General features: G+C 35.3%; 1 protein-coding gene across 1 annotated transcript in view; it reads left to right on the forward strand.

The window, feature by feature from the left end:
- Window positions 1–21853, forward strand: part of U2SURP (U2 snRNP associated SURP domain containing) — a 47631-nt gene that overhangs the window by 14018 nt on the left and 11760 nt on the right. Inside the window, exons 7-24 of the mRNA XM_076341005.1 lie at window positions 721–788; window positions 2740–2834; window positions 2918–2953; window positions 3053–3135; window positions 3612–3777; window positions 4914–5125; window positions 6068–6111; window positions 9344–9448; window positions 10380–10446; window positions 10534–10697; window positions 11826–11988; window positions 12489–12568; window positions 13677–13764; window positions 15037–15159; window positions 17561–17717; window positions 18093–18188; window positions 18774–18840; window positions 19843–20005. Of these exons, the coding sequence (XP_076197120.1) occupies window positions 721–788; window positions 2740–2834; window positions 2918–2953; window positions 3053–3135; window positions 3612–3777; window positions 4914–5125; window positions 6068–6111; window positions 9344–9448; window positions 10380–10446; window positions 10534–10697; window positions 11826–11988; window positions 12489–12568; window positions 13677–13764; window positions 15037–15159; window positions 17561–17717; window positions 18093–18188; window positions 18774–18840; window positions 19843–20005 (1977 nt within the window). The remainder of the gene's footprint in view (window positions 1–720; window positions 789–2739; window positions 2835–2917; window positions 2954–3052; window positions 3136–3611; window positions 3778–4913; window positions 5126–6067; window positions 6112–9343; window positions 9449–10379; window positions 10447–10533; window positions 10698–11825; window positions 11989–12488; window positions 12569–13676; window positions 13765–15036; window positions 15160–17560; window positions 17718–18092; window positions 18189–18773; window positions 18841–19842; window positions 20006–21853) is intronic.

The raw sequence follows: 21853 nt of genomic DNA on the forward strand, positions 1-21853 counted from the left end.
ATTTAAATTTGGTTATATAAAAGCAATGTTGTTGAAGATAAGAGTTCACATGAGTTAGTTAAGGTACATATATTACAGTAAATAAAATAAATTACAATGTCCATATTCGTTGTCATTCAAGAGTGTTTTTTCTGAGGATCTTGAACTATTTAGAGTAACTGTTTCTTCAGACCTGTATTATATCCGAAAGGAAGCAAGAGAAGGAAATTCTTTTCACATAGAATGTTTGTCTGTGGATAAAATAATTGGAAAAAAAAAAAAAGTAAAATAATTTACATATATATGTACACACATATATCAATTTAGTTAGAGCATGATGGTTTGCTAGGGGTGTAGTCAGCTTCTAAGTGGAACAAACTGACAAAATAGATCACAGATAGTTTAAATTTGTATGTTGTAGAGAGAGTGTTTGATCACACATGCTGCATTGTAAGAATGAGAAGTAACACAGTTTAGTTTAAGCTATCCTTAATTTTGTATTTTCTAGCTTTGTGTTTGATAGCGCTCAGTCTTAATGTTTTCAAGTCTGTTTTTGGTTTGTTTTTTTTTTTTTCCTACTACCAAGTAGAACTTTTTTCAACTACCAAGTAGTTTACTTGGTTTGAAAGCTGTGGGTAAAATATGCATGGAAATTATCTAAAATTTTGTTATATACATATAACTTTTATTTTTGTTTCATTTTATCTGCTGAAATGTTGGCTGATATATCTTTAATTTTAGCCTTTGAAGAAAGGAGAGAAGGAAAAGAAAAAGAGTAATTTGGAACTCTTTAAAGAAGAATTAAAGCAGTAAGTTTGACTAGTTTTTACTGTAAATAAAGAAGATGCAAGGTTTTAACCTTGTTTTTACAGGCAACATTTAGGATCATTCTTGCTAAGTTGTCTCCCAAAGTAGGTGTTGTTTTTTTTTTTTTTTTTTTTTCCCCAAATGCTTGTGGAGTGGTATAACTTAATTAACAGTGGCAATGATAATTAAACAGAGTACGAACCCATGCTGGTAGATGCTTGGTATAGGTGTCTGTGATTTGTCTGGATAATCAGTTGCCATCTAATTAGTTCTCTGGTGTTCCTTGATACTTCTGCCCTTTCTCATGCTGATTGGTGATAGGAAGTGTTTACCACTATTGCTGAACAGGACTTCTGTTTTGAAATCTAGCATCGACCAGAGGATGTAAAATGATCAAAAAACAAACCAAAAAAAGCCCGGTATGCTGACTTAAATCTTTGTCTGTCGAAATGAATGTATTTCTTTGCATGTCGGAGATGTTTGATTGTGACCTTTGAAACAGTTTGGTACTGCCTTCCTAAGCAGAAGAATATCCAGAGCAATTAACCAAAAAAATTACATATAAACGCATAAAGTATTTCAGAGATCCCAGTAAGTGAATGACTGGCTATGTTTCCAAAGCTACCGAAGATGATTTTTGGATCAGTTAGGTGTGAATAGAAGCTTTGATGCTTGAATCAACCAGCTATCTACCAAGATAAAAAATGGAAACCTAGGTTTGTGTCTTTGACAGCTGCTGTCAGTACGTTACTTCAAAGTGGAACTTGGGATGCAATTCTGCTATAAATTAGCAAGTGTGAGCCTGTAAATGAGAACACTTGTTAACATGGTCTCATGCGTTGTTAAAGTTAGTGAAGATACAGCAAGACAAGTAGGTACTGTAATGGATGAGGATGTTCAGGTTTTTGGTCTTGACTTTTCTCTTGATAAGGATGTAGCAAAGAGATTGGTCGCAAATTGAAATGCCTATCAGACTCGGGAAGGATAAGAAGTTTTGTCAGTGTCTCTAAAACTATATCCAGAAGAATTGTAGGATGAGGTTGAGCTTTTGTATTAATGCAGAAATAAGACTTGTAATTAAAGATGAGAGATGTACTTCAGCTTGCATAATTTTAAAAACAAGCTGAATAATGCTTCAAAAAGCAGATTCTTTCACTTTTGAATGTGTTATACAACAGAAAGAGCAGCACATGTATTGAGTGTAACTGAGTGCTGTATATTTGCCCTGATGTTAGAGGTGGAAAACAAAATAATCTGTATGCATTAGAAAACAATAGGTACTACATTATAAATCCATAAATGTCTCTTGTGAGTAGTGTCTGAACTTCACTGCTGTCTGTTCATTAGTTGATGTAAATGAGTTGAACTGACACCTTCTATTCCTGGTACACAATATCTTCATACCAGGATTTAAGGCCAAACTACAAAGAACCAAATAGTTATTTGTGTGAGTACTATCCTCAAAGGTATAAACTGAGACAAGATCCTGTATGTTCTGGAAATAGTCATATGGGGCTGTCTGTCACCCTACAAGGTGACAGCCTACATGAAGAAGGCTTAGAAAAGGTAGGAGGAGAAATAGACACTAAGGAGTTGTGTGCATTTTGAGAAGTCATCTGAACAGTCAGTGGATCTCTGGCAGTTGGATGTGGAATTCGGGTCACTTTTTCAGAGCACAGTTCTTATTTCTGGTCTTGTAAACTGCTTCTCAAACCAAGTCAATTTTGTTTGAGGTTAAAGCACCCTGACAGTATGAATGAGGAAGCATGCAGCTGGAATAATTCTGGTAGATATATTCCAGTTGATTAAACAGAAATTCAAACATATGGGCAATTTTAAATTTTTAACAAGCCCTTTGTTTAATATTAAAAATTCTCATAATTCTAAAGTTATTGAAAATTTTAGAATAAAAACCTCAATGATATTGTTACTTACGTTAAACTTGTTTTGTAGAATACAAGAGGAGCGTGATGAAAGACATAAAACAAAAGGTAGATTGAGTCGTTTTGAACCACCCCAGTCAGATTCAGATGGCCAGCGTCGTTCAAGTAAGTAGATGTTATTTTTTATGTTTGTTTGGGCTACAAAATTTGTAGACTAAATTATATATATTTTTCTTCTATTTGTTCAGTGGATGCTCCTTCAAGAAGAAACAGATCGTCTGGTGGTAATATAGATTCTTTTCTCATTCAATATAAAGTTGTCACTTAAATGTATAGCAAGGATTATGACTTCTTTTTTTCTGTGTTTTCCTCCATCATTGTAGTACTGGATGATTATGCACCAGGGTCACATGATGTTGGAGATCCAAGCACAACAAATCTGTATCTTGGAAACATTAACCCTCAAGTAAGTTTGGAGCCAAGGAGTGAAGTGCAGCGTTGGCATGTTTGGGTCCAGCTGAATTTTCTTCCAGTGGCAATTTTCCCTCCTTTTTATTTTAAGCCATATGCATATGTTTAAACCCATATACTAGGTACAATTGGTGACTGTAGAGGCAGTATTCATTTGGATAAATGCTCTGTACGTGATGCTGCAAAAGTTAAGGTTTAGACTATCGGTTACTAGGTGCAAAAATGCTCAGTTAAAATTATTTTTCCATGGATATCTCTGTGCAAGGTGGATCATATCTCAAAAATTTGAGTGTGCTCAGTTTCAAACGCAATTTTTTGAATTATTTTTGGAGTAGATAACATTGGGGAGGTATCGATGAAGTGTTTTTCAAGAAACTCAGAAAATTAAAATCTCAACATTTGGACAATAATATGAACGAGTATCTTAGAAATACAGTAGCAAGATGCTAATTTTTACCTTTTTTCATGTAGATGAATGAAGAGATGTTATGTCAAGAATTTGGACGCTTTGGACCATTAGCGAGCGTTAAAATTATGTGGCCGAGAACTGATGAAGAAAGAGCAAGAGAAAGAAACTGCGGCTTTGTTGCCTTTATGAACAGGAGAGATGCTGAAAGAGCATTAAAGAATTTAAATGGTAAACAGATTTCTCAGTTCGGAATTGTAATTATCTCTGTAGGAATATTGAGGAGTAACTGTAAGCATATCTTCAAGTTGTTTGTCAAACTAGCGAATAGGTACGCTGTAACTCCAGTGGATACCACACTGGCAGTGATTTTTAGTTTACACTGACTGTTTTGCTGGCAGCTGAATGTCATCAAACTATAGCATACATACACAGGGGCTGGGAATACTGGTGGCTTTTGCTGTGGGTAAAGGTGTGAAATTTCTGACTGTTTTGAAGATGTGAGCGGGAGGTAATGTTTGATAATCTCTCCTCTGTAAACAGACTATTTTAAGAAGGCATCTATTACTTGTAGTTGTTTACCAACAATAGTTTTTTTTAGTGAATAAATTTAACTAGTGCGCAGGATATTATCAATAATTGGTGATAGATATGTTCTTTTGAATAATGGCTAAATTCCTAATACTGAAGAGGTAACTGTACTACACCAGACATGTAATTTTGCATATGGACTATCTTGTCTATCTTTCTTTTGGAAAAAAAGGAAAAAAATGTCTTACGTGATGAAGAAAGCTCTGTCCTTACAGTTCAGGAAGAGCCTGAAAATAAAAAAATCAGCATCCTAGACAAAAAGAATAAAAAATGAAAGGTTGCCCTTGCATAGCTTTCTCAAAATGGTCCTTTACTAGGGCCGTTAGTAAGTAGGCTTACACTATGTAGGAGTTCTAATTGGTTATTATGTTTGGTTTTGAATAACTTCATTTGAAATTTGTTATTATGAGCAAAACATTTTGAAGAATTGAAGTGCAGAAATAATTTAAAAATTACTCTGTTCTTTCTCATGTGCTGAATATCAAATTTTTTAAATTTTTTTTTCCCCAACAAGTCAAGTAATTGTGTGCTGTAGTCTCCTGAAAAGATACATTGGGGGAAGATTAATAAAGTATTTCATGTAATAGGCTTTCATTCACACATGGTGTAGTCTGATAGATGTGATGCACTAATCAACAGCGTAAGCAAAAAGTAAACCACGGCAGGCAAACCTAAACGCTGCACTTACACAGAGAAATCTCAGGTGACGCAGAACCAGTTTATAACATAATGGTGGTTTTGTTTGGGGTTTTTTTTTTTTACTTTCACTTTTTCAGGCAAGATGATTATGTCGTTTGAAATGAAGCTAGGCTGGGGCAAAGCTGTACCTATACCACCGCATCCAATATACATTCCACCTTCTATGATGGAGCACACCCTCCCGCCTCCTCCGTCAGGACTGCCTTTTAATGCCCAGCCTAGGGAGAGATTGAAGAATCCTAATGCTCCAATGTTACCACCACCAAAAAACAAGGAAGATTTTGAGAAGGTAACTTACAGTACCCTGGGCCATATCTCATTGTTAAATACTACATCTGTGACAGTATTTCAGTGGCTTCATAGATTTGCATTGTTCAGGCTGACTTTGGCGGCCCTTAGTGTACAAACTAACTGGTTCCCTGCTGTAGCCCAAGGGAACCTACTTAATTCCTGAAGCTCTGTTTCATGTCTGTGTTAGGGTACAGTATATTGGGTCTTGATTTATTTTAGTGCTGCTTTAAATCTGGCTATCATTTTCCCCCTCCAGGCTCCCTGGATTTTTTTCTCCTACGTCCCCCCCTTTTGTTGGCTGCCAAATTGCAGTATCTAAATTGTTTTCTTTAGAGAAAATACTACGTTTTAATTTGGGTAGCGTTATTTTTACACTAGAGTTGATGTATTTTGTGTAGAAGGTAATTAATCTGGACATTGAGTAAGTATTTTATGCTACTTATGGAGTCAGTTTTCAAACTTTTTTTTTTTCTGGAATATTAGCTGATAAAAGGGTAAGTATCTTGTAATCACAAGCCAACTTGATTTACATTTGTAAGAATTTGTTGATTCTTTGAATGACACTTAAATGTTAGGGCTGTTTTTTGTAAGACTTGGGAATAAAGTAATACCAACGTGATCCAAGTCAAATAGTTTAGAATCTTTTCATAAACTTAAGAACTCCTTTCTTAATTATGTTCAGCGTAGTACCTATTCAGTGCATCAATGTACATTCTGACAGGAATGTTCTAATACTTTGCAATTAGTGAACCTTTATGGTTCACTGACACAACCATTTGCATTTTGTGTAATTGCTTAGTTATAACTTCACAGCAGTGATTGCCTGCAAAACTTGTGATAGATGTGTAGTATTTTCATTGCATATGTATATTTTTGCTTGTTACTTGTTAACAATACTCACATATTCTATGTTTATTATCTGATGTGACTTCATATACAGACTCTGTCGCAAGCCATAGTCAAAGTGGTTATCCCAACAGAAAGGTACATGTTTTTCTTTATTATTACTGATCTAAATATAGAAAATTTCCCCTTCGGAATTTTAAAGAAAAATGGTGATGTTGAGGAAAAGGTAATGGCTTGACTGAGCAATGGTTCTTTCATGACACTTGAGAGAAATGTGTACGTTTTACAGTCTTACTATCCTTATCTTAACTTTTCTTCCAGTGAGGATAGATTTAAGAAATTATCTTTTGCATTTAATTTGAGCACTAGAAATAGTTGCAGGGTAACTTTGTGAGTGAACACTAGGGTGAAAGAGCTTGTCTCAGAGGTCCTGATATAAACCTTGAGTGCTTCATAGCTAGGATGCAGCTGTCTCCAGTGTGGTGCTGCGGGGTTTTTTTCCTTTTTTTTTTTTAATTGTACAATTTGTAACCAGTTCAGTTAAAAATCATTTTGATTTCTGCTTTTTTTTTTTTTAATGTGCAACAGTTAATAATTTTGGTTGCTGAAAAAGGTAGTTCTGTATTGCAAGGCTATTTTTACGTTTTGGTACCCGTCAGTGCTTCTACCTTCACACTAGTCTAGGTATACTCTTGCTCAGTTAAGCCAAAACCTTTTCCCAAACATAGGAACACAACACTGTTTTAAAAGTAAATAAGCACAAAAGATTACCAAATTCTCTTTGACATTGGCCTTGGTGAGCAACACCAGCTGAACTGTCTGCGGCAGCGGGGGACCAGGAAAACATCATGGGATGGATTGGGAAAGTATACAGTTTTTGACCAGACATTGGTACGATCGGCTCCAATAAATGTGGTTTTATTATAACTGAAAAACTTTTTTTTGTTGGCCAACTTAAGCTAAATGACATTTTAAAATAATGCACTTAAAACTATCATCTTTTTTTACTACACTGTTTTAATTGTCACAAAGTCCCTTTTTTCGTTTTTTCGCGTGTGTGTGGGGGGAAGAGAGAGGTTTGTGAAGCTAGTTATGGTAGTATATTAACATATTTGTCAATAGATGCTCAAATGCACTAGTATTTTTGATGAAATTTTAGGACAGTACAATTTTTATTGGGTAGACACATGAATAATTAGGGTGACCAGGAGGAGTCTTGATTTGAGAAACATTGAATAGTAGAACAAGTACTTGTAAAATTGTACAGTGCTTACAGAGTAATTAGCTTTCAGAGAAAAACGTTTCCATTTTATTTACTGTAGCATTTTGAAAGCTCATATGATAAAAGCTCGTGTTAATTGAATTGTATTTGAAAATACTTACAATTTTTTTTTTTCCGATGACTTTCAAAGGTGCTAATGACAACTGCTAAGACTATTACACAGTGCATTGCATCATGCAAAAATTTCAGCTGACTTCAGTGGGATAATATATTAAATTATTCTCCTTTGTTTGAAAATTTTCAATACTGGTTTTTAACATCTCTTACTTCTTAGTATTTACTAAACAGAAAACCTTGAGTATACACAATCAATTTTTTTCTGAGAAATTCACTTTCAATTATTCTGTCGTATATACCAAAATGCATGTAACACCCTCTTTCAGATATGGGATGTACTGAATCTTTTTTCATACGTCTGAGGTTGTTCCAAAGCAGATGTTCTTGTTCAAGCAGAATCTGCTCTTACGCAACTTTATTGTACTCGATGAAAATAAAATTAGATTAAAACCAAGGGCATGGTTCTGCAGGAAGCCAGAAATGATCACATTGAACTTGCCTTAAAATAAATGAATGGTGTAATAGCTCAGAGGCTTGAAAGCTAATTGTAATTTTTTTTTCTTACTGATGTTTTCAAATACAGTTCATATAACAAGAACAGGCTTGCTATTTAGACTTTCAGAACACTGCTTTAAATAAAATGGCTACAGAATTATTGAGACTATGTCCTCGCAAACAGACAGGAAAATTGAGCTGTAGGTAGCTGTTTGGTTTTTTGTGTAATATTTGAGGCAAATGTAGATTTAATGCTAGCTGGTATAAAACAGAACATTTGCTAAGTTTGCAGATGGCAGGGGCAGGTTTTTATTACTATGTTTTTGAAGTTGGAAAATTTTTTTCATGTAGTGCATTATAGCTGTGGCAGAACTTTGAATACTCATGGTAGAAAATAATCACCTCATTACTAAGAAGTAATAGAAAATTCTGCAGCTTTTCAATGTAACAATTTTTGAATTTTAATAATTAAAAAATTGCTAAAAGGAAATCTAATGAGGTACATGTAAAGAACTAATATCCATTTGTTACATCTAAGAAAACAAATTTAAAAATGTAAAAATCTGTATAATTTTTTTGTTTGTTTGCATCACATTCAAAGGACGTGCTGTGAAGCTTTTGATATATGTAGGTAATCTATAGTTGAAAATTCAGGATCCTGTTTCCAAAAAAACCCAAAAGGTTGGAAACTGACGATCACTATTCTTTGTAAAGCTTATATGACCGTCTCCTGTTAGCGTGCTTATAAGTGGCTCTGCATTTTCAGATGTGGCTTGAAAAATGTGTGCTTCACATCTGCTTTCTTGCCTGTCTCAGGCTGTAGTGCTGAATGAAACGAATACAGATTTTTATTTTTTCTTAATTGTGATTTGGTTCACTTGAGTGTATGAGGGAGGAAACATTGGATGGTATGTCGTGAAATGATGGGCAGTTTTGTTCTATGCCAATAGTTGAGTCTTGACCAAAAAGAGTTTATCTAAATTTAATAAAACCATTGCCCTGTTTGGCATCAAGAAGGCTATTTGCTTTTCCTTTCATACTTGAATAGTTTGAAAGCTGAATGCAGTTTCTATTGAATATTCAAAAGTTATGTGTGTTCAATTTTGAGCATAATATTCAGCCACTTTTCCTCTGTAGAACTTTAGCTAACACTTCGGTCTTAGTTCTAGTCGATTTAGATGAGGGCTTAGTTTTTGATAGTTAATTGTACTTTGGTGTTCAGTTGCCCAATTTTATGCATAAGGACTATTAAGCTTCTGCTAAGCAAGAGATGGTTGTAGGCTAAGCCGTGGAAATTCAGGGAAGAGGTCTCCTCTTAAATTCTTACTCCACCGCTCCTAGGCATGTTTCTGTTTTAGAATGCCCGTGTCTATGATGCAAGGCTATAATATGTTCCATGTTACCTTATCTTTTATACAGTTTTCTTAACAATACAGCAAAATAATCTCCTGCACAGTTGTAGTATCTTAGGTGGAGTGTAGTTTTATATAGTGTTAGGTCTGAATCAATTTTTCTTTAACTGTGTTGTTGTTGTAGGAATTTGCTCGCTTTGATACATCGAATGATAGAGTTTGTGGTACGGGAAGGGCCTATGTTTGAAGCCATGATCATGAACCGAGAAATCAACAATCCAATGTTCAGGTGCTTATTACATTGCTTCAATTTGAAATAGCGCTAACTATTTTCACTGTTGCTAATATTTTGCATTTCTGAAATACTAATAAGAGTTGGCTTTACTAGGTCTATCTTTATGTGCAGATTTAAATTTTACAAAATGTACAAATGCTTATGCTATCTTTTTAAGAAAGAAGAATGCACTTTTATTCCAGTTGTTACTAATGTGTACATATAAATAAATAAAATACTATATACACACTCTAAAATACATTTGTAAGTATCTAAAATACATATGTAATAAATAAAATTACATTTAATGCCTACTTTTCTGAAGGATTCAAAGTCATCAGTGGAAGCAGTAGCATACATATAAAAAAAAAAAAAGAAAAAAATCCCCCCCCCAAACCAGACAAACTCAATGTAAAGTCTGTTCTTCCTGGAGCCGAATTTCTAACCTTTAGCAAGAGCTGGGCGTCATTTTTCTTTGACGTCAGTGCAAATAGGATTAAACTTCAGCTGACATGGTGAAGTTGTCAGAATTTCCAGCTCTTGTTGTTACTGGAATAAAAAAAGGATCAATTTCCAAATTTCTTGTGCAGTTGCAGTTGCTCCCGTAGTGACTCTTGACACTGATGATTCTTCTGCTTTACTGTGGGGCTGCACAGTTGTTCTTTCTGACCCTGTTCTGCTTGAAACTTCTGAGAAATGCTGTGCCTTTGTGGAATTCTGCACTCTGCAGATTGCAGATGTATGTGTGTGGAGCGGTTGTGCTTGTTCTGCACAGCTGTGCTGTAGGTGTACGTGATTTTAGCTATCTTGAGTTCACTCGGTAGCTGAGGTGGGATTCTGAACAGGGTGTGGTTATATTTTTTTTTTTTTAATTACTTCTTTTGAATTTGCTTCAGTTAAGTAATTTGTAATATGTTTTGTGTCTTTTCTTTGCTCTCTGGTTTAGGTTTTTATTTGAAAACCAGACTCCAGCCCATGTATATTATAGATGGAAGCTTTACTCAATTCTTCAGGCAAGTAGAATTTTAGTGACAATTCATAACTTCAAGCATAATGAAATAAAAGAACACCAAAATAAAAATACTTTTGTTTTTTTGTAGGGAGATGCTCCAACCAAGTGGAGGACAGAAGATTTCCGTATGTTCAAAAATGGATCATTTTGGAGGCCACCACCATTGAATCCATACTTGCATGGGATGTCAGAAGAGCAAGAAACAGAAGCGTTTGTGGAGGAACCAAACAAGAAGGGTGCACTTAAGGAAGAGTATGAACTTCCATCAATTTATAGTGCTGTTTTAACTGCTCATCTGCTTGGTTTTTTCCTGTTGTGTTTTTGTAGTTATAATACATCATCCCTGCAATGTTATCATGCTTGTCATAATGTTACTTAGAAACTCTCTTAACCTCAGTGCTTTTCAGTTAGACTTTTTTGATGATACTTGTTGCTAAATATGTTCTGGATTTGGTTAGATTTGTCATCATTGAACAATGAGTCCTTTCAATCCAATTGTTATTAACCCATTATTTGAAGGGGATTGGGAAGACGAGAGGTTTTCCCCATTTTCTGTTCCTGTCTGTTGGTGGGGGTATATAGCACCTTTCTCAACATTGTTACGATCTCAGGAACTAAACAGTTGTTATAATCTTAAACTTATTGATGGTGTTCATCAGAAATTAAAATTGGGAGCAGTTGGTAATAAGCAGGAATAGACACCATCAGAGTTCTTTGCTGTGAATTTTAAGTGTGGTGGGGCTGGCTGTGGTAGTGGAAGTATATACATGATCTTAATTTTGCTATTATTGTTCCAACTGTGTTCTTAGCATGTGGAATTTCTTACTGTTTTATTCTTTTCATCATAGTTATGATACCAGTCATGGTTCTGGAAGTTTTAATGCATAATTTATTTCTTATATCATCTTTTTGAAAGGCTCAAAAAGATACTCTTTTGAGAGTGTTCTGTATATATGGAGGTCAGGGAAAACCTGAAATAATTGCTTCTTAATAGCTTTCTGAAACTAATGCTTCTTATTCCACAGCAGAAATTACTTGCATGCTTTAGATTTATCCATTTTGATTTAGACTTAAGCTAAATCCAGAAAGATAATTGCTTTATTAGAGATACTGATCTGCTGCATTAGGTATTTCTCCATTATTTTTCCTTGATTTCTCTGTGTAGTCAAGACTTGACTGGGAACTTTTTGCACTTTGTTTATTTATGTAATGTGGATGCATATGTTCACAAGTCACTGAAAAAACTCGGGCAACAGAATATAGAAATATTTAAAATTGCTTTTGTCCTAAAGATGAAAAAATCAAAAACATCATTAAATGGAAATTCCCAAAAGTACTGTTAATTTTATATTGAAAGTATTAAAATTCCTGATATTTCAGACAGAGGGACAAATTAGAGGAAATTCTGCGTGGATTAACACCTCGGAAGAATGATATTGGTGATGCAATGGTTTTCTGTCTAAATAATGCAGAAGCTGCTGAAGAAATTGTAGACTGCATTACAGAATCATTGTCCATTCTGAAGACCCCTCTTCCTAAGAAGGTGTGGAGATTTTGTATAATCTTGTATTTTGGGTGAAGAGCTCACTTAACAGCATGTGCATATAATTTACAAACATTATTTCATAAGTTTCTGTCCTGGTTTCAGTAGCATTGAGGCTTGTATTAAAACGTGGGCTTGAATTTAAGTATGTTTTTTTTTTTTCCTGTGGGATTTTGTTATACACTTTTTTTCTTTTTGAACTTGCTTGTAAATAATGTTCTGCCTTACTGTGAAGTTGAAAACAGCAGAATAGTCTGTTCAAACAAGGAAACAAAAATTGGAATGCCATGATCTGTCCTTTGTAATACTATATAATATCATGTTACAGTGGGTAGTACCCTGTAGTGTAACAGGGGGCTAATTGCATCTTGGCATGTTTATTAACAATATGGCTGTGTTACGCTTAGTTCTAATTTGATACTTCTAGATATTTTAAATTATCCTGAAAATATATACATTTTTCCAGAAAGAATACTTAATTTGAACATTCTTTATTGTAGATTGCAAGATTATATCTAGTGTCGGATGTGTTATACAACTCTTCAGCTAAAGTTGCCAATGCTTCCTACTATAGAAAATTGTAAGTATAATATTTTAGGTGATTGATGATTTAAAAAAAAAAGAATATCCTTATATTCAGTTTTGTACATCTCTGGATAAATGTGGTTGTAGAGAAATTCACACTTTTCTATGAGGATACTGTTACAACACTGGTGATACTTACATGTCTTTGCATGAAAATGTAAATGATGTAGCGTGATGTAAAAAGATGTAGCGTGTTAGTGCATAGGATTGCTTTGTAATGCAAAAAGAAGTGTATATGCCCTGTGCAAGGGACCGCTGGCATGGAACCTCACAGAGGTGAGAATAACTCATGTGCCTCTTTACAGAAAGAGAGCCTGTAGATAATATTCAAGATACGGTATAGCAAATAATCCATGTGAAGAAGTCAGTTTTTTTAAATAGTTGTGGGTTTGGTTTTTTTTTTTTTTTTTTTTAATTAAAAGGTGTGTTTTAATTCTCCATGAGGTTTGGAGAACTTGTAAGGGGATTACGTACTTTGTTTCTAAGGTGCTGAGCAGAATTTAGGAAAAATGTCCAAAGGAGAGTACCTTTGTCCTATTTAGATATTTGATTGTGCCTACTTCCTGGAGTGTCTCTAATGTTATGGTAGCATGGTGGGGAATATTCAGCATGTTTCAAAACCCTAGCGATTGCAAATGATGTTTCTTGTTGCAGTGTCTTTGCTGTGCTAGTTTTTTTTGCACGTCGAGAGGAGCTCAAGGGAAGCAAGGCAGCTGTTACTCACTGTGCTTTCATTGAGGGCCTCACTGAGTAAATTAGAATAGAAACATAACTAAGAATTTTTTAAAAATACAAGTTGAATTTTGAGACAATTCTTTTGTCGAATATAAGGTTGTAAGACTCCTTTTATCCTCCTCCAATCTTTCCAGGCTGTATAAAGAGACTGCAGCAGATGTGAAGATCTCCCTTCACAGTTCTGTTGTTGTCTAAGGTGATTTAACATATAGTAATTATATTTATTTTATAGTTCAGTTCATGGCTACTATAGGGATCAGAACCTTGTGCTTTTGAGTCCTGTGTTCCAGGTATTTTCGTGAATTATGTATGTCCAGAAAACATGTATTACAAAGTTTAACTAAAGAAATGTATATGTTTAATTCTAGTTTTGAAACAAAATTATGTCAGATATTCTCTGATCTCAATGCTACTTACCGTACAATACAAGGCCATTTACAGTCTGAAAATTTCAAGGTATGTATTTCATTGTTATTTACATGACATAGAAGTCAAATAAAGAGATGTTCCTGCACAAGAGATTGCATACTGTGATAGGTGGCTTAGACCTCAAGCTTCCTAATTAAGCCTTTAAAAAAAAAAAAAAAAAAAAAAAAAATTAAGTTTTCTCTCTTGCAAAGATAGTCTTGAAATTAAGGAAGAAAATTAGCATCTAACAGCTGAAGTGCACCCATAGATGTATAGCTGTGGAGTTGAGAGGGTATCTGTCTAGTACTTGAATTGCAAACAAGGCCTTCTAGCTTTCTGATTATTTTTGGACCCCCTGTATTTCAGTTTCAAAAACAAATTTGGGTTGCTCAGTGTGGAAAGAAACTGCTGGACATAACAGCATAAAGTTACTTCTTAACATTTTTGTGATGGTTACGCTTTATTTTTTGAGGTCTGATAAGCAGTCTGACCATGGGTAGTTGAGAGTGATTTTTTGAGATAAAGTGCTCTGCTTCTCACCATTCTTGTGCTCAGCCTAGCTTTTCCTTCTCCTCTTTTAAAGATGCCTCTACAGTTCTTTTTTTCTTTTTTCTTTTTTTTTTTTTAAATCAGAAGCTTTAAATACAAAGCTTACAGTGTAGTTAGTTTTTCTGTATTAAGGTCTTTATCCTGGTTGTCCTACCTTCTCTGCTCCCAATTGCTCTGGATTGAGAATCAATTTTAGTTCTGCTATTTTAAAAGTGTTTATTAAATTATATGGTAAAGACAGGCAGTAGATTTTTTTTTTAATATCTACATCTCCAGCTACATTTAATGTGTCAAGCTTGAGCTGAAGCCCATCATTTCAAATATACTTAACTTCTACAAAAAAAATGAAAGTAGGAACATAATTTCAGTTCAATAATATGAATAAGTGTTATTCATATTATTCAGTGTTATTTTTAGTTATTTTATTTTACAAAGGGAAAGATATTTTCTGTTACATTTAGTAGAGGTGCCTGCTTCTGGGCAGAGTGAAATGTACTATCGGGATAGGAACTGAACAGCTGAAATTGATAATGTAACAGGAATTTAAAGGGAAAATGAAGCCCAAGTGAGATTTTTAAAAAAAGTAGTTCCTATATAAATATTTTTGTAAAATTACTAGTCTTGCCCAGCATGGTATCATTGTAATATACTCCAGTATGGAACTACTTAGGAGTAGCTGTCTACAGTAGTAGTTCTCTGTGGTGTATTTCCAATCACTTTAAATTTCTTAACATGGATTTATTAGCATTTTTTTTTTCTTATTGCTTCTAGCAACGGGTAATGACATGCTTCCGAGCTTGGGAAGACTGGGCGATCTATCCAGAACCATTTCTGATCAAACTACAGAATATTTTCTTGGGGCTTGTAAATATAATGGAAGATAAAGAAACAGAGGTAAGTGACCTTGGTAGTGATGCTAGTAGATGGTGAGGAAAAAAGTGTAAATATAAAATAGGGCTGGCAAGGATTATTTTGATATCTCTGTTAGGGTGAATAAACCTTTTTCCTTTGAATCCTTGCTCTTAAGTACAGGTGTAACGGGTATTTTCAGATGCAAATACTGTTTAATCTGTTTATGCATTTGTTGCTTGCAGGTTAGGTGCTGTAGTAGAGTTATTGTGAAACCATTTCAGAGCAAAGACTAGTGCAGAATGACCGGTATTTCCTTTGTATTGGAAATACTCTCTCCAGGAAATACTCCCCCAGGGCTCAGTACTGGGGCCGGTCTTGTTTAGTATCTTTATCGATGATCTGGATGAGGGGATTGAGTGCACCCTCAGTAAGTTTGCAGACGACACCAAGTTGGGTGGGAGTGTTGATCTGCTCGAGGGTAGGAAGGCTCTGCAGAGGGACCTGGACAGGCTGGATGGATGGGCCCAGGCCAACTGTATGAGGTTCAACAAGGCCAAGTGCCGGGTCCTGCACTTCGGCCACAACAACGCCATGCAGCGCTACAGGCTTGGGGAAGAGTGGCTGGAAAGCTGCCTGTCGGAAAAGGACCTGGGGGTGTTGGTCGACAGCCGGCTGAACATGAGCCGGCAGTGTGCCCAGGCGGCCAAGAAGGCCAATGGCATCCTGGCCTGTATCAGAAATAGTGTGGCCAGCAGGAGCAGGGAAGTGATGGTGCCCCTGTACTCGGCACTGGTGAGGCCGCACCTCAAATACTGTGTTCAGTTTTGGGCCCCTCACTATAAGAAGGATGTTGAGGTGCTGGAGCGTGTCCAGAGAAGGGCAACGAAGCTGGTGAAGGGTCTGGAGAACAAGTCTTATGAGGAGCGGCTGAGGGAACTGGGACTGTTTAGCCTGGAGAAGAGGAGGCTGAGGGGAGACCTCATCGCTCTCTACAACTCCCTGAAAGGAGGTTGTAGCGAGGTGGGTGTTGGTCTCTTCTCCCAAGTAACAAGCGATAGGACGAGAGGAAATGGCCTCAAGTTGCACCAGGGGAGGTTTAGATTGGATGTAAGGAAAAATGTCTTTACTGAAAGAGTGGTGAAACATTGGAACAGGCTGCCCAGGGAAGTGGTTGAGTCCTCATCCCTGGAAGTATTTAAAAGACGTGTAGGTGAGGCGCTTAGGGACATGGTTTAGTGGGCCTGGTGGTGTTGGGTTGACGGTTGGACTCGATGATCTTAGAGGTCTTTTCCAACCTCAATGATTCTATGATTCTACTCTGTAGTATCTGTCTGTGAATTTTGAGTTAGAATTTCAGGCATTAGTTTTAATTTCTGAGAGTTCTAAATAGCTAGGCATCTGGCCACTTGAATCATCCACTTTCTTCTTGTGTGAGTGTCACAATTGGATGTAATAGAGCCATCTGAGCTTTCTTAGTTTGAGAGGAAGGTTGTGATAGATCATTTACACTGGTGATACTCTACTTTGATCTTTGCTGTGTTGTATTAGAGCAGTAAGTTGCTAACTTTCTAGTTAAGCCTACAGCATTTATATATCTTTTTTTTTTTTCTGATAGAGGTTATTTTAAACAGGATATGTAGCGAGTTTTAGTTATTGCATAGTGACATGTATAAGTTATTATTCAATATTTTGAAGCTCTATGCTTAAAATTTCTACAATACCATTAGCACTGAGTGAATGTGTACTGATCTGTTCAGTTACGTATAAATATCGTTTAAGAGAATCAAGACAGTGGACACTAATAAATGGATATATGTTTAGGATAAGTTCATTTTGTAACTCTGTGGAAACATGCCTTTCAGAACAGTGGGAGGGAGACCTACAGTGTAATTGGAAGGTTAGCTTATTTCCCTTAGCAGTAGAGCAAGGTGAGCGTGCACGTATGAAGGACAGTGCCTGTACCTAACAAGTTAGAGTATGCAGGTGTATTTATCATTTATGTGTGTTCCTGAAATTTGTGTTCCTACTAAATAGCTGATTTCTGTCAGTTGTTCAGATTACTGGTTCTCAGGGAATCTTTCATATGTAGTAAGTATAATTTATCTGACTGTAATTGGTTCATTTTGAGCTAAACCTCAGCTTAATATCTCTTCTTTTGAATACAGAAATATATTGAATATAGAAATATATATTGCAAAGCTTCCAGTACATTATGGACGAATTCCAAGTTCTTGCTTATAATTTTTTATAGGAGGATATTGTCATATTTTTCTTCTGCAATAAGCAACTGTACTTGGTAGCAAAAATTGTTAAAGTTGAGGTTTTTTGGGTTTTAGGTATTTTTAAAGCTACTCCTTTAGAAAGAAATGAATCAATAATTGGAGAAGTAAAGAAAAGCAATGTAGATTTGTTCTTGAAATGATTAATTTTTATTTGCTTTTAGGAAGTACCAGATGATCTTGATGGTGCTCCCATTGAGGAAGAGCTTGATGGTGCTCCACTAGAAGATGTGGATGGAATTCCTATTGATGCTGCTCCTATTGATGATCTGGATGGAGTCCCAATTAAATCCCTGGATGATGATCTTGATGGAGTTCCTTGTATGAAATGTTTCAACTTTGCTTTCAATTTGAATCTTCAGTTTTTGATGATCCTTTTTTTTCCCCAAGTAGTTTTTACAAGTACAGCCAAGAATTAACATGGCATGTAGCTTCATAAAATGTTCAATTGATTAATTTCAGTTTGTTCTAGGAAGAATTAGTTTAAAAACTGCTTTTAGATTGTACTTGCTTCAGAGACACAGTAGGTGTCCAAAACCTGCACATCAGGTTCCAAATCCTAATTTCTTTTCTTTGCAAATAATAAAACAGTATAATATGCTTCAGTATTTAAATCTGATTGTTATATTAGAATTTTTCCATTTGAACTTTTGAAGAGCTTTGGAAATGATTTTTCTGTGTCTCTTTCTCCAACAGTGGATACGGCTGAAGACTCAAAAAAGAATGAGCCCATATTTAAAGTTGCCCCTTCAAAGTGGGAAGCAGTGGATGAATCGGAACTGGAAGCTCAAGGTTAGTTTTCAAAGTATATATTAAACTAAAACACTTCCCTAAGTAAACTGAAAGCTTAATGTCACTTACCTATTTCATGATTATTTTCAACTGATCTGTTTAAAAGTGCTAAAATAATTTCTGTAGTAATACAGTAGGATTTTCAATTGTAACTTCTTTTTCTGGTTATAACTTCAGTGAAGAAAATAGTGTATTCTGTTTTGGTTATTGAAGTAGAATAACATACCAACCTTTAAAAATAATTTCCAGTTCATTAAGAATAAATATTGAAAGAAATCTGGGTATGTGGTTGGCAGTCTTTCTAAATATTTGTTTGGAAGATAAGATTTTTACAAACTGACAAATACTTGGCTGCTTTTGAAGGATTCACTGAAACATGATATGCAAGGTTAGTGAATAGCTCTGTAAATAGTAAATATTCTGATAACGTGCAGGTTTGAGTATTTCTATGAAATAGAAAGTCTGTATTAAGTGTTAGATGCTGGTAAATTTTATCACGTAATTTTTATTATATCTACAAATACTAATTTTCAGATTAAGTGATAGCTTTTTCTGTTGTTAAAATTATCTTACTGTCTCTTCTAGCTGTTACTACTTCTAAGTGGGAGCTTTTTGACCAACACGAAGAATCTGAGGAGGAGGAAATTCAAAAGTAAATACTTTTTCATTCTGATGAAAACATATTAATTTTCTGCCTCTAAGGTTGAGTGTCTCTGGGACTCCCTGTAAGATATATATGTATTATAAGAGCAGAACAAAAGTGAAATTTTGAAAGTAGGAGAATAAGAAAATGGAGAAAAATCAGGATTTTAGTGCAGCATGCTTTCAGTCCCCATAATTTTTTCTAACACGCTAAATTACACCCTTTGATAGAATTGTTAACTATAATCTTTAAATTGATGCTGATTTGATAACTTAATGTCAGATGGTAAGAACTAAGGTAGTAGTATTTTACAGTTTGGAAATCTTGGTGTCAGATATGTATGAATGTATCTAAACCTCTGCCTTTTGCTTTTGAGACAAACAGAGTGAATAATGTTCTGATGTATATGTTTCTTTGGATGCTAATAGACTCCATGCCATCTGTTGTTTTTGAGCAGTCTTTTACTTTGTTCTGTAGGCAATTGAGAGCATTTATTAGTAATGCTTTAAATAATCTGACTGCGTTGCATGTAGTCCTGCAGCACTCTAGTGGCCAGTCTGGGAATATAATTTTGAATATCTGCCATATCTCAGGCTTGTCTCCAAAAAGCAAAAATGTAGTAAATTTTGTTCTTTCATAAAACTTACATCTGAAAAGCACGATTACAGCACTTAAAGAGATTTTTTTGTTGAGGTAGCGAACTTGTTTTGTAGCTGAGTTAGATAGGGATTTGGTGACAATTTCAAGAGTTCTTCTCCACTCTGTTTATGTGAAAAGTGTAAATTATCTGAGTAATAAAAACTAATGATTTAATTAAATGGAAATATTAAGATATCTGTCTCACAGATGGAGACTGTTTTGTAGATGCCGACTTTTACATAACACAATCTTACTTACAAATTTCTAAACTAGTAACTAATCATAGAAACTAAGTAGGAGAGATGGTAAATTTTGTAACAGATAATTGTCTTACAGAATTAACTGATATATTTATTTATGTTTTCTGTAAAGTCAAGAAGAAGAAAGTGAAGATGAGGAAGACACTCAGAGTTCTAAGTCAGAAGAGCAACACTTGTATTCCAATCCTATTAAAGAAGAAATGCCTGAATCCAAGTCATCAGTGAAATATTCAGAAATGAGCGAAGAAAAGCGTGCCAAACTCCGAGAGATAGAGGTCAGCATGTGGTGTTTTGTGCCACCCTTCTGTACCTTTCCAATGTTCCCCCCCCCCGAGTTACTTTTACTAAAATAATTATAGTCCTATTATATAGTGGTTTTTTTAGTCCGGTGTGTTTTTATAAAGGTATGTTTGTTTACCGCCTTGCCTTGCCTTGTTTTGCCTTTCAAAATAATGCAGGAAAAAATGAAAAATTGAGTCAGGGGATATTGCGTGTTGAGAATTACTCTTCTTTTTCAGTGCCCTTTTTCAGTACCACTGGTAGCCTTAGATCGCTTGGATTCCTCTACGCTTTCCTCTACTTGGCAAGCAGGAGTGACTTTTGGATGTGGCCTTAAGTCCTATGCCTTTCTTGTTCTCTCTGTCTCTTGCCTTGAAGTGTCAGTATTTCATTGAGTTTAAAAGTTGCTCTTTTCACTGTGTCAGCCATCAAAAGAAGAAGTAGATGCAACTAAACCAGGTGGTGCTGGAAATGGGGCATTTTAATTGAAGACCTACATGCAGTTTATAGGGCTCACTCGTTCTTTTATCCTTTCTCCAAGCATGGGTGTTAGTATAGCTGTTAAGGTTGAGCACAGATTCTTAGGTCTTCGTGCTGGCTTCTGAGCTTGTGGTTGACTGAGAAGGTAACTAGAACTTGAATTTAGCATGAGCTTTGTCTAGCAGTGAAGCTTTTCTGTCATACAGTGCCATGCAAAAACAGGTTTAAAATTGCATGCAACTTTCCAGCTTGTATTCAGTATTAAAACCCATGATACATTGAATACTGAAATTCTTGTACTAAGAAGCTGCTAAACTACTTGTTGCAGTTGTAGCATCTCCAAGTGGCAGATTATAACTTGGGTAATATTTTGAAGGTGGAATTGTGGCTGCCTACCTATTTATGCTGTAATGTACTACTTAGCTAAAATCAGACGTTAGCAAAGCCCCATAATACTCTTTTAAGATGTACAAGCAATAATATTTTAACATGTCACAACTGTTGTTTCTTCCAAATATGTTTCTGTTTAATAATTCAGATTATTAAGATTAATGGACTATAACTAAGCACTTAGAAACCTATTGCTTTGCATAGCAGTTTGAAAGTGCATAATGCATAGCTATTTGAAGTGAGTAAATTCTGAATTTGAGAAAAGCTGAATGGGATTTATGTCTGACTTGACTCATGGTGGCAGTAGTTCTGTAGGAAATACATGATGTTAGACTAACGAAAGTACAAGTGAAACTAGTTTTCATTTTGCTGTAATAATGATTGTAGCAGTTATGGAAAGGGCTCCTTTCAGATTGAGTATCTGTTCTGTAGATGTTATCCTGGCAGATGTGGAAGCAGATTAGGAAATGATTTACTTTAACCATTGTCACTTTCACACTGCACAAGTGTAAGTTCTTTCATCAATGTATCCCGTCTGTAACAGTTTTAGGTGGTAAATATTTGAGGTTTTCAAGTGCATGTTGCCGTCTTTATTGTTTGTGGTAAGTAAATTACCATCTCAGTTTCAGACTTTTGGAATTGCCAGAGAAGGATTGTAATTTTTTTCATTTTCGGAACATTTCAGACACTATGTAGAAGTACTTAAATTTTGCAATTTCTCCTCAAGTTTGTCATTGACAGGAAAGTACTCCCTGTACTACTTTAAAGCATTCACGCTCAAAGTTTCTTCTTAGTATGTACTCAGTCCCTGCCAAAGAACACATCCATTATTAAATTTGAGGGGAGGAAATGAGGGGAAAAAAACCCAAACAATTGCCGGCTTTAACAATTATGCCATCTAATACACACTGTTAATGTCGTGTAAAATCTTTGGCAAAAAAAAAAAAGGCAAAGTCTGATTCTCTAGCAGTTTA

The sequence above is a fragment of the Aptenodytes patagonicus genome, chromosome 6 (assembly GCF_965638725.1).
Source record: "Aptenodytes patagonicus chromosome 6, bAptPat1.pri.cur, whole genome shotgun sequence".
NCBI lineage: Eukaryota > Metazoa > Chordata > Aves > Sphenisciformes > Spheniscidae > Aptenodytes > Aptenodytes patagonicus.